Here is a 13,410-nt window from a genome sequence, read left to right as displayed (position 1 = left end):
CAACGGCAATGTGAAAGACTGGTGGAGAGCATGCCAAGACACATGAACGTTGTGATTTTAAATCAAAGTTATTCCACCAAATATTGATTTCTGAACTCTTCCTAAGTGTAAGCATTAGTATTGTGTAGTTTAAAAATGAATATGAGCTTGTTTTCTTTGCATTATTCGAGATCTGAAGACACTGCATATTTTTTGCTATTTTGACCAATTGTCATTTTTCTGCAAATAAATGATCTAAATGACAATATTTTTATTTGAAATTTGGTAGGAATGTTGCCAGTAGGTTATAGAATAAAACAAAAATGTACATTTTACTTTAACACATACCAATAAATAGTAAAACCAGAGAAACTGATAATTTTGAAGTGGTCTCTTAATTTTTTCCGCGGCTGTATATATGTATGTTTATACATGTATATATATATATGTATGCGGACCACAAAGTTAATCTAATTACGCTGACTTGCACAAGAATTCGATACTGGCTATTTGTTTTAAAAAGCTATACTGTACCATCAGAAACCAGAACATTGAAACACTCTTTAAATACACCACCAATACTGAAACAGAGAAGGAAATTATCAGTTCCATATCAGAAAAACAAAAACAAATGCAGCAGCTGGCTGACCAGTAGCATCTGCGTTTTTTGTAAACACAGAAAGTTTAGTCAGAGATTAACGCCACACTAGGTATTTACTTCCACATTTGATCTGTGAGTATAAAGCATCACAGGCAGAGAGCTATCACGCGACTTTCTTTGCAAGTTAGGAACAAATGTCAAGTTAGAAATACCTTCGGACCTTGTCAGAGATGCGGTTTGTAGTGTATGTAAAGGGGGGGGAGAAGCCTTTTGTTTGATGGCTGATGGGCTGAAGCAGTTCAACTGGGCCATCAGGCTGAGATGACCGAACTGGAGAGCACCGAGCCAAACCCACGTTTAGCTGAAGAGATATTTAAAGAAAGCGTGACGCTTCACCAAATTTGAACATCCGACCAACGCAAACACTGAACCATTTCATTTAATATCGCTGGCACCTGCTTAGTATTTGCAAGCAAATATTTAGAAGATTGAACTCAAGGAAGCTTGGGCGTGTTCTCTATAATTTTTTTCCTTTTCCCATAGAAGAACTATGAGATTCCTCGATTCGTATCTTAGCAAAACCCAAAACCTTAGTCCAGTGGTACACAATCTCCCCTTGCCTGACCTTTTCTTATTGACCTACAGTGCCAGAGACTGTATGCTTCTTACAAAAAAAAAAAATGTAGATAAACAAGCAGTTCATGGTTGTGCTTTCTTGTATGCCTGGGGTTGTGTTTATGTGAGTGTGTATGGTTATTTTTCATGAAATGCAATTAAGCATGTTGCACTTTAAAAAAAAAAAAAAAAAATTGATGTCGCCTGCGGCTTACATTCACTCCACCAGGGGGAGCCAAAACAGAGGATGACTGTTCCAGTGCGGCGAGGAGGTTGAGACTGGCCCACTTCCCTCCACCGTCGCCACATCTCTCAGGTCCTCCCTCCGCGGATGGAGCCAATGTCCCATCGAATCATTCTCCCCATTGAAGCTTCTCACAGTTAAGACTTGCCACCATATCCACAGTCAGCATGGGGGGGGGATGATGACTCATCGCTCCAGTCCAAAAGGCAGTGTCTGTCTGTGACGTTTTTTTCTCCTTTTGAAGACGGAAGTTTCAGCCTCAAGTGCCCCCCTAGGTAAGCAGGCAGGCAGGCAGGCAGGCAGGCAGGAAGGCAGGCAGGGCAGGCAGGGCTGTGTAGACCGCTAGCCTCGCTCCTCTCCATTCCAACCCTCCCAGCTGCTCAGAACCTGTGTATGGTCTGCTCCGGTTCCCTTCTCTTCAGCTCCTCCCTGTAGCAGTAGGAGCAGTAGTTGCTCGTCTCGGGGTGCCCGAAGAAATTGCAGCTGGGCGTCCGACAGCGGGTGGTCTGCAGGCCCGCCAGGCCGCCGGCGCTGCCCAGGGAGTAGTGCCGAACCGGGGGCGGACCGTTGCGACCGCCGCCGTCCAGGCTCCGGTAGCCGTTGATGTACCCCACACCCCCTACGGGCTCGGGGTCCAGCTCCGCAGGGTAGGTGGGGAAGCAGGGGTTGACCCGGGAGGGGCTGGCCACTGAAGGCGCAGGAGCGGGTACGTGGTACTGCTGGGGATGGGGCGGGTCTTGAGCCACGGGGCCGTGGCGGGGGAGGGTGGCGTACGATGGGAACCCCAGGTAGGAGGAAGAGGAGCCAGGGGGACCCCCGCCAGCTAGTTGTCGGCGAGCGTCCATATAGCCGTGCGTGTGCAGGGTCTGTGACAGAGGGGCCGGGGGCGTCTGGGAGAGGGCGGTCGCGGGGTGCTCCACCAACGTGGGCCGTGGGATGGGGACCACACCCGAGTACAGGTTGGGGCTGAAGACGGACGGCTTGAAGTTGCTAAACGAGGTCGTGGTTCCTTCCACCAGCTCCTCTTTCGCGGCCTCGAAGCCGCGGTACCCCAGGTCCACTCCTCCGCCTTCCTTGCGGGCCTGCGAGCCGTTGGGGGTGGCCAGCCCCGCACCCCCGACCCCGCCCCTCCGCTCCGCCTCCCGGCGCTGCTCCTGTTCGGTCCTGAAGCGCTCCTCGGCGTCGGCCAGGTACCGCTGGATCATCTCCTCCTGGAAGGGCTGCCGGTTGCTCGTGGTCAGCATCCCGGCGAAGATGTACTTGCGCTCGCCTTGCATGGCGGCGCGCAGAATGCCGAGGCTCACCTTCACGTCCGTGCTGTACTTGTAGGGGTCCGGCTCGCCCGGGCTGCCCCCCCCTCCGACGGGTCGCTCGCTGCTGGAGGACGGAGATCCTTTCCCAGAATCCTCGGAGCTCTGCATAGAAGGGGAGCCGTCCTTGCTCCCCTTGCGCCCCCTCAGGGAGCCCTTCTTCTTCTCCGTGGCGTCCCCTTTGCCCCCCGTGCCACCCCCGGGTCCTCCGACGCCCCCCGTGCTCTTGCTCGTCATCAGGCCGCCCACGTTCTTCTTCAGCTTGCTGCCCAGGCTCTTGCCGAAGCTGCCCAGCTTGTTGGCCACCGAATCGGCCCGCTTCTTGTCACGGTCCTTTTCCTTGTCTTTGTCCTTCTCCTTGTCCTTGTCCTTCCGGCTCTTGTCCTTGGGGGCGGAGCTGTTGCTGGACGAGCTGGAGGAGCTGGAGGAGCCGCCGCTGGGCTTGGAAGAGGAGGTGCCTCCTCCCGTCGTGCTGCTTTCGCCGTTGCCGTTGGAGCTGCTGCTCACGGACTCCTTGTCCGACTCGCCCGAGTCCGGGGGGCTCCGCGCCTCCTCACCAGCAGAGGCCGTGGGTGACTCTGGCTGGGCCAGTGGAGCCTGCTGTAAAGACAACACAAACACAAATCACTGTCAGTTCTATCCATCGTTACAACAAGCGTTTTACGACTGCATAGTTGGTCTTTTGATATCTGAAGTAGTACTGGTTGTAGTAGTGGTTATACTATCCATGGTTACAACAAGCGTTTTACGTCTGCATAGTTGGTCTTTTGATATCTGAAGTAGTACTGGTTGTAGTAGTGGTTATACTATCCATGGTTACAACAAGCGTTTTACGTCTGCATAGTTGGTGTATTTACATCTGAAGTAGTACTGGTTGTAGCAGTGGTTAAACTATCCATGGTTACAACAAGCGTTTTACGTCTGCATAGTTGGTCTATTTATATCTGAAGTAGTACTGGTTGTAGCAGTGGTAATACTATCCATCGTTACAACAAGTGTTACGTCTGCATAGTTGCCCTATTTAACTCCGAGGTAGTACTGGTTGTAGTAGTGGTAATACTATTCATCGTTACAACAAGTGTTACGTCTGCATAGTTGCCCTATTTAACTCCGAGGTAGTACTGGTTGTAGTAGTGGTAATACTATCCATCGTTACAACAAGTGTTACGTCTGCATAGTTGCCCTATTTAACTCCGAGGTAGTACTGGTTGTAGTAGTGGTAATACTATCCATCGTTTCAACAAGTGTTACGTCTGCATAGTTGCCCTATTTAACTCCGAGGTAGTACTGGTTGTAGTAGTGGTAATACTTCTATTTTCTGCATGCAAAGATACATCTGCAGGGGTTAAGGATCAACTATTATCCAGTACGTTGCATAACAGTAATCATAAGATAAATCTGTATATTGTGTATTTATAGGAACTACAGGTCCCTAAATACATGCATGGATTATTCAAAAACTGTTTCATGCCAACTTGTTTTAGTACAATCCCTACATCTGACTGTTAGGATCCTTAAGTGAGGTTTTCCTCGAGATCCTTCATGCGAGTAAGAAGCTCACCTGTACCTCACAAGGCAGCGGTAGCCATGTCACGGTCATGTAGCTGTGCAGAAAATTCAGCTTCGCCTCCAGGGATAGGGCCACACTGGGGGATGGCAGAGGAAGAATAGAGGCTATGTTATGCTGATGCAAAACATGATATAGAACATCATCCCCAAACCCCAATGGAAATGTGGCTTTATAACAAATATACGTATATTATATTTATAATAAATAAAATTATGATTATAATAAAGAGCCCCTTTTATTTCCTGGATCACATCTCACTTGTCAGATATTCATGGACTTAAAAATAAAAAAATAATAATAAAAATACTTGAGCAGTACTCAATGCTAACAATCTGTCATGGCCGGGACCGAACACACAATTATAAATTTGGATTTCGTGAGGCTGTTAAGAATAGAAGCCACGCTGTGCCTCATTTCTTACGCAGCTCTGTAATCAACAAACAAAACGCTGTGTAATAACATGACGTTGAAGAGTAAAAATATCCTCTTTGCTGTGCTATTTCAAGACGGCTCCTTTTATAGCAGGCTTTCACTGATAATCCCTCAATGACTGTCGAGAATAGCTTGCTCTCCAGATTAGTTGATCATGGTTGGTGATACGAGGTTTTGCGAGGGCCATTTCCTGAAGAGTTTAGCGTGATCTTAATGTTCTTTTTATTATCCTTCACTCTCTTTCTTTCTTTTCTTGACACAACTAATAAATACACCAACAAACAAACAAACAAACAAACACACACACACACACACCAGGGGTAGCTAGTCAATTTAAGAAGATAAAGCCACGCTTCAGGAAAGTAATGAAAATTACATTCATGGATTGAAACGGTGTGTGTCTCTTACAATTAAAGACTGATTTCTTGTCTGTTTTTCTGCCTATTGCTGCACCAACTGACAAAGTAAGATGTACAAAAGCGGACCCAACTGGCCAAATTTAAAATGACATGAAGTGCATGTTATTGATATAAAGCAAATAAATGGATTTCAATAGGAGTCATCTTTTTTTGTTTTGTCCCAGGATTTGAAGCAGGTTTTGAAACAATTGTGCATCTCCTTGCACATTAATATAAACATGATCAACATTAGGTCTGACAAATTACGGTGTTTTGATCACAATCACATCATTCTGTGGGTCCCGGTAAACTCAGCTATAACTACAGTAACTCAGTTATAACAACAGTAACTCAGTTATAACTACAGTAACTCAGTTATAACTACAGTAACTCAGTTATAACTACAGTAACTCAGTTATAACAACAGTAACAGTATCATAATGTTTAAGTTTCAATTTGTCAATTTGTTTCCCTGAAATTCACCAGAAGTCAACATTCTAGGGCTTATTTTTCAAAAACATTCTTCTGGGGGGGCATGCCTTCCCGGACCCCCCTAGCTCTCTCCGGTTCTTAGTTTTATGCTTTATAATACGCTTAAATCACCATCTGTCACTGACACCCACACGCGCATGCAGACTCAAATTCGTATTTACTTTAGACAACAAATCAATGCTGCTCGAACAGCTCTGGTGGAGTCAACGTGTTGAAAAATGTAACAGACTGAGCGTTCTAGGCCATCTAAAGGATCTAAGCAAAATAGTGATCGCTGTACCTGGCAAGCATCACGTTGTCACCGTCATCCTTTCCCCATTCCCAGTCCTTCCCCGGGTCCACAGCAAAGTGCAGTGGCAGCATCTTATGATCCGAGTCCGTCAGAGGAATCACCGCTATGGAAGAAAACAGAAGAGAGGCTTGATTTGACCCTCTCTTAACCTCCACAGTCCCCAGAACTAGGACCTACAGGCCCCTTTAGGATAACAGACATGTCGACCAACAAGAAGCCAACAAAACAAAACTCTTCATGAGAGAGAGATCAACTCTCCAATACCATTCGCTGTTAATTAAAATTACAATAATTTTTTCGACGTTACGGAGGATTCATTTAATCCGAGCTCCATTGTGCTTGTCCGTAGATCAACTCTCCAATACCATTCGCTATTAATTAAAATTACAATTATTTTTTCAACGTTACGGAGGATTCATTTTATCCAAGCTCCAGTGTGACTGTCAGTGGATCAACCCTCCAATACTATTCACCGTTAATGCAATTCCATTACTTGAATTTGTCTCAAACTTTTAACACCTCAAGGAAAACGGGTACATCATTTTTTTCAATGTTGCGGAGGACTTATTTTGATCCGAGCTCCAGTGTGCCCGTCACTACCTTGCTCTTTAGAGCCGTCCTTCTGCTCCATAGACACCAGAGCGGAGAAGTGGGCCTGGTCGTAGGCCAGCACCAGGGGAGAGCGGTGGCACTTGCTGGCTGGGACCTCCAGGGGCAGGTACATCCCTCCAAATGGAATCGGTGCAAAGGCTGGAGGGAGAGGTGAACAGAAGGGAGGCGGTCAACCTTTAGTTACGTCTCCGAACGTCCGTACGTCCGTCCGTCCGTCCGTCTTAGTTACGTATATTAACTATTGTCAGGAAGTCAGGAAACCGCTAATTTAGTCTTCAGCTATTGTAATACCAGGTAGTGTGCACAACACATATGTCTTTGTAGACGCACTCATATGAACTATTATCAGGGAGTCGCTTAACCTTTAGTTATGTCTCCACCTTTTGCAATAGCAGGTAGTATGCACAACACATATGTCTGCTCCTTGACAGCGACACAATATGTAGCCTTATAGGATTCTCCCGACAGCATCATATTACTTTTCTATACACTCATCTAATTTCTTTGTTTATTTTGTGTATCTAATTTATTGTATGTTATTCCATCCGTAAAATTGTAATAATATTGTTGCTGTCAAATAAACAGTTCTGAGTTCTGAGTTCTTTGTAGACTCACTCATATGAACTATTATCAGGGAGTCGCTTAACCTTTAGTTATGTCTCCAGCTATTGCAATACCAGGTAGTATGCAAGACACTTATGCCATTGTAGACGCACTCATATTAACTATTGTCAGGAAGTCAGGAAACCGTTAATTTAGTCTCCAGCTATTGTAATACCAGGTAGTATGCAGGACACATATGTCTTTGTAGACGCACTCATATGAACTATTATCAGGGAGTCGCTTAACCTTTAGTTATGTCTCCAGCTATTGCAATACTAGGTAGTATGCAAGACACTTATGCCATTGTAGACGCACTCATATTAACTATTGTCAGGAAGTCAGGAAACCGTTAATTTAGTCTCCAGCTATTGTAATACCAGGTAGAATGCACAACACACCTTTGTAGACGCACTCATATTAACTATTGTCAGGGAGTCAGGAAACCGTTAATTAAGTCTCCAGCTATTGCAATACCAGGTAGTATGCAAAACACATATGCCATTGTTGACGCACTCATATGAACTATTATCAGGGAGTCGCTTAACCTTTAGTTATCTCTCCAGCTATTGCAATACCGGGTAGTATGCAAGACACTTATGCCATTGTAGACGCACTCATATTAACTATTGTCAGGAAGTCATGAAACTGTTAATTAAGTCTCCAGCTATTGCAATACCAGGTAGTATGCAGGACACTTGTGCCATTGTAGACGCACTCATATTAACTATTGTCAGGGAGTCGGTCAACATTAAGTTACGTGTCACTAGCTATTGCAATACCAGGTAGTATGCACGATAGCCTTTGTAGACGCACTCATATAAACTATTCTCAGTTGTAGTCAGCTAAACTCCATTCACAGCTTCCACATCTCTAGTGCTATCTATAAATGTGGGTTAATATATGCACCAACAGGAGACAAGATGGCCCCAGGCTAGAAACGTTCTTTTGGTTGGTCGTGCTATCTCTTGAATGGGTGTGTGCAAAAGAAACCGAAGGTATTAGGGTGGGTGTGAGTGAGTATATGGGTGTGTGTGTGTGTGTAAATTGGCTAGTTGTGAGGAAGCACAAGCTGATTGAATAAAACCAGTGGAATCACGGTTGGCTCGTGTGTGGACGCCCTTACCCCCATGGTGTATGTGTGTGTGTATTTGGGTGTGTGTGTGTGTGTGTGTGTGTGTGTGTGTGTGTGTGTGTGTGTGTGTGTGTGTGTGTGTGCGCCCTTACCCTCTCCACCGGAGTCCCTCAGCATGGTGTGCGTGTGTGTGTGTGTGTGTGTGTGTGTGAGTATGTGACAGTGTGTGTGTGTGTGTGTGTGTGTGTGTGTGTGTGAGTATGTGACAGTGTGCGTGTGTGTGTGTGAGAGCATGTGACAGTGTGTGTGTGTGTGCCCTTACCCTCTCCACCAGAGTCCCTCAGCATGGTGTCCGCCACCACCACTATGGGTCTGCGCAGCACGTGGGCCAGAACAAACACATGGAACTCCTCCAGACTCTCATACACTGGTTCCTCTGAAGACTCCGCCCTACACACACACACACACACACACAACACCACAAACACACGCACGCACGCACGCACACACACACACACACACACACCACCCACACACACACACACACACACACACACACACACACACACACACACACCACGCACACATACACACACACACACCACACACACACACACACACACACAGGTGAAACTATGAGTCAGACAACCTCTCCTGGTCAAGCAGGTCAAATTCATAATTCATTGGAACCTCAGTGGTTCGCACCACCAGGATCTACAGAATACTTAGGAAAACTATGCCTGTTATCTAGTGACATGAGAGCCAAACTATGGAAGAGCCCTAATGTGACTGCTAGTTCTCTATGAACATACGTATATAGAAAACTATGCCTACTATAGTGTGTATTAGTAAACACTACTTAGTGACATGAGATTCAAAGTATGGAAGTGACATAATAAAGCTCTTTGAGCTGCATTATTTTGAATGAAAGGTGCTTCATAAATAAAGTTTTATTATTATTATTATTATTATTATTGTTATGATTATTACTATTATTATAATGTGACTGCTAGCTCTCTATGCAGTGTAACTATGAATGTGATTAAGATAATGGCTGTCTGATCCTATGACCTACCCGTTGCTGCCGTTGGCGCTGTAGTGTATTCTGGGTTCGCTGGATGCCAGCTTCAGTAACTCGTTCCACTCCTTCTGCCACTCCTCCTCCGTGTACACCAGCCCCGACTGCAACACAACACAGAAACAGTTTCACACCTGTACTCTCACACCTGTTCTCTCACACCTGTTCCCTCACACCTGTACACCAGCCCTGACTGCACCGCAACACAGATACAGTTTCACACCTGTTCTCTCACACCTGTACTCTCACACCTGTTCTTTCACACCTGTTCCCTCACACCTGTACTCTCACACCTGTTCTTTCACACCTGTTCTTTCACACCTGTACACCAGCCCTGACTGCACCACAAAACAGATACAGTTTCACACCTGGTCTTTCACACCTGTTCTCTCACATCTGTTCTTTCAAACCTGTTTTTTCACACTTTAGAGCCACAGAGCCAGTTACCAAAGAGGTCAGGGCAATCACTGTCATAATGCCACCCACACACATGCGCACGAACAAGGATCCCATTTTCCAAAGTTTTATAAGTATGAAATATAACCAGAATAAAAACACCTGTTCTTTCACACCTGTTCTTTCACACTTTAGAGCCACACAGCCAGTTACAAAAGAGGTCAGGGGAATCACTGACATAACGCCACCCACAGTGTTCAACTAAAGTCGAACTTGAACCTTTTGGGTCCCACACACTTGCCACAAACAAGGACCCATTTTCCAAAAGTTTTATAAGTATGAAATATAACCAGAATCAAAAAAAACACACAGCATTTTAGCGCAGCCTCCGACAATGATGCTGACTAAGAACTGCGTCTTGGAAGTCTGCATTGGCACATTAGCTAGATGATAATGATGCATGATTGCTGCTGCCCCAGGGAGGGCTGGTACCAGTGTGATCTATGAGCGATGGGAGCACACACACACACTAACACACACACACAAACACACCACACACACACACACACACACACACACACACACACACACACACACACACCAGTGTGATCTATGAGCGATGGGAGCGCTGACCTCTTTGTTCTGCATGGTCTGCTGCCACCGCCACCGTCGCCTCAGTGCTTCCCTCTCCTGGCCATGGTCCATTAGTGCATACAGGGCCTTCCGCAGCATCAGATCGCGGTCATGGAAGCCCCACATTCCTGCACGGGACGGAATAAAATCATCGAAAGGGTTAAGAAACAAGTCACTGACGTCACAGAAGACAGACTAGTCTGTGCTTTTGGTGTGGAATGAGTAAAAAAAAGCTAAAAATGTAACCAAGTGTAAAAGGTGAACTGTAGTAGCTAGCATCAGGCCTGAGGAACATGGTTTCACACAAAGGGGAGGAAAAGGCCACATGAGACGACGTCTAGGAACGGATTAATATTCCTCTGACGGGGCTTAAAGTTGAAGTTGCCCCTAATTAATAAGCTGCTGCTGCTAATCTTCCCGTGGTGGCACTGGGTTGGCATTGTAACGCTCCGCAGGCCAAGCCAAGTGTGCCCCCCCCCGACCCCCCCTCCTGGCACTGGCGCTGGCTGGGGGTTCACCTTAGATGTTCCGGGGGCCACTGGTGCGTGTTATCTGCCTACCAGCTGGGGGGGGACGACGACAAAACCAAAACTCACCCAGCGAGGCGGCGTGGAGCAGGCAGTTCCCATCTCCACTCGTAGCCAGGGGCAACAAGCTCTGGCAGCCGGGGCCCACACGAGTCCACCAGTTGAGTCTCCCTGCAGGTACAAACAGAGGGGAACGTTAGCCTCAGTGCACAACTCTGTCTCCCTCTTCAAGTATTTCTGTTTCATGTTTGTTTTGTAGACAAGTAGTCTACACTATTTTATCCACAGACTAAACCTTTCCTTTAAAGACTATTCTTGGCATAGCAGCATGCTTGTAAAAACACATTCACCATCAGCAAAAGTTAGACTACGACATCATTTAATTGGTTTATCTGTACTGTATATAACGAAGACATAAGATAGACCCTCTTTATATATCTCTTTAATAATCCCATGATACACTGCTAATTTGGTCTCGACTGCGTTTCTGTCTATGTATTTCCTGTATCAGTGAATCTCTATACAGTCTCATGTTGTCTCAGGTGTGGCAATGAGTCCAACAATCCCAGTTGCATTTCTCTCTGAATAAAGTGTGAACGCAGCGTGACGGTGATATGACGTGACGTGACGTGATATGAGATCTCTCAACGGCATGCTCCAGCTAATTTGTCTTAAATGTGTTTCTGTTGATGTATTTCCTGTATCAGTAAATCTCTATACAGTCTCATGTGTCTTATGTGTGCCAACATCTCCAGTTGCATTTCTTTCTGAATAAAGTGTGAATGCAGACGGTGACGTGACGTGACGTGACGTGACGTGACGTGATATGACATGACGTGACGTGACGTGAGATCTCTCACCAGCGTGCTCCAGCGCCACCATCATGGACTGCTCGATGAGGTCGCGCTCGATGAAGCCGCGGAAGTCCTCGCGGTACACCGTGAGGTCGGGGAGCTGAAAGGTGCAGACCGGCGTGTCCAGGAGAGGGTCGGCGCCGCCGCCGCCGCCGCTGCTGCCGCCTCCGCCGCCCACGCCCCCGACGCTGACCCCCGTGCTGGAGACGTGCGAGCGCGCCAGCGACACGATGGTGGAGCTGGCGTGCGAGATGCCTCTGGAGAGGCGCTTCTCGGTGGCTGGTTGAGAGAGAGGTGGTGAGAAACAGAGACGGCCATTACAGCATGACTGACCACTGTTGTGTGTGACGCTCTAGGCTGTGCATGGACCATGACTTGAGAGTGAATGTCGTAACTAGAACCAAAAATAGTACATGGGCTATGGCGGGGGGGGGGATGTGCAGAGCCATAGCAAATGTGCTGCTTACGAACTGCACAGGCAGGGGATGACTACTCCTGCTCCATGGCATGTTGATTTTCCACATTTATGCATGACTAATAATAATAATAACAACAATGATAATGATAACAACAACAACTCGCTCTGGTCATCAAACTGCTGAGCAATCGTAACATTTAAAATACTGGGAAGTCTAATACGGTTTCAAAATCTGAAAAAAAAACTAATAAAACTGACTTTAATAGATAAAGTGACATGAGAGTGGTGTTGTGCTAGTCTACTGCTCTGCAGTAGTAGTAACCATGCCAACATGCAGGGACTGCACCTCCTTATGATGTTTTATCGCGCAACCGTACCTTGCACCACCTCATCCTGCCGATGCAGGAGTGGTCGGCTCACTCGAGCCACCTCCTTTTCGGGGGGAGGGTAGTCCCTCTCTTCCACAAACGAATATGTCAAGGTGTCCGAGTGCACCTGCCTCAGCTGCTCAAAGTCGCTGAGGGCGGCGGTCAGATCCCAGTTCTTGCCTGCGGGGGAACAACAGCCGGGTTAGGGTTAGATCAGATTGGACTCTAGGATCCCACTAAACCAAGCCAGCCTCTTCGGGACACACACACACACACACACACACACACACTTACAGCTGCTAATCAGTCATTGTTTGACAATAGATCAACAGCGACGGGGGAATCTTATCTCAATCTTATCTCTTATCTCAATCTCTATCTCAACCAACGGCTGCTGCCTCTCCTCTGTCAGAGGCTACATTTAAACACATGCAACGGCTGTTTTCGGAGCTGGGCAGGGACGTGCGTGTAGCGCGGACAATACATTTTCAACCTATATTGCTTTTATCTGCAAAGGCAACGTTGCTAGGCAACCAGAAAAAAAAAAGGGGGTGGGCAGCGAAACGTGTCCCAACTTTACCTCACTGCGTATGGATTACCTAACTAGCAGCAGCGTTGGCTGAGGCCGTGCAGGCTGGGTTCGGGGGCTTACAGCAGCAGCAGCAGCAGCGTTTACGCACGGCCCCGTCCACACAGCCCAGCCAGAGATACTGATGCCCCCGAGCAAGCTCTCTATTAACAACAACCGCACCATAACAGATGAAAGGAGAACAGACAGAGAGGGAGAGAGGGAGAGATGGGGAGGGAGGAAGAGAGAGAGAGAGAGACAGAGAGAGACAGAGAGGGAGAGAGGGAGAGATGGGGAGGGAGGAAGAGAGAGACAGAGAGGGAGAGAGGGAAAGATAGGGAGGGAGGG

General features: G+C 46.9%; 1 protein-coding gene across 2 annotated transcripts in view; it reads right to left on the bottom strand.

Moving 5' to 3' along the window:
• Positions 1–374: 374 nt before the first annotated feature.
• otud7b (OTU deubiquitinase 7B) overlaps positions 375–13,410 on the bottom strand; it is a 33,402-nt gene continuing 20,366 nt past the window's right edge. The window contains exons 3-12 of one of the 2 annotated variants that reach the window (XM_080857908.1): positions 12,504–12,674; positions 11,715–11,987; positions 10,924–11,025; positions 10,328–10,455; positions 9,296–9,402; positions 8,543–8,670; positions 6,534–6,683; positions 5,922–6,036; positions 4,311–4,395; positions 375–3,349 (exon numbers count right to left, since the gene is read on the bottom strand). In XM_080857908.1, coding sequence (XP_080714034.1) covers positions 1,820–3,349; positions 4,311–4,395; positions 5,922–6,036; positions 6,534–6,683; positions 8,543–8,670; positions 9,296–9,402; positions 10,328–10,455; positions 10,924–11,025; positions 11,715–11,987; positions 12,504–12,674 — 2,789 coding nt within the window. In that variant the 3' untranslated portion in view covers positions 375–1,819. The remainder of the gene's footprint in view (positions 3,350–4,310; positions 4,396–5,921; positions 6,037–6,533; positions 6,684–8,542; positions 8,671–9,295; positions 9,403–10,327; positions 10,456–10,923; positions 11,026–11,714; positions 11,988–12,503; positions 12,675–13,410) is intronic. The other variant, XM_080857909.1, reaches the window with a different exon arrangement.

This window comes from Sprattus sprattus (genome assembly GCF_963457725.1).
Source record: "Sprattus sprattus genome assembly, chromosome: 19".
NCBI classification, from domain to species: Eukaryota; Metazoa; Chordata; class Actinopteri; order Clupeiformes; family Clupeidae; genus Sprattus; species Sprattus sprattus.
The sequence above is the reverse complement of the archived record's forward strand: the minus strand, read 5'-3'. Positions and strand labels throughout refer to the sequence as shown.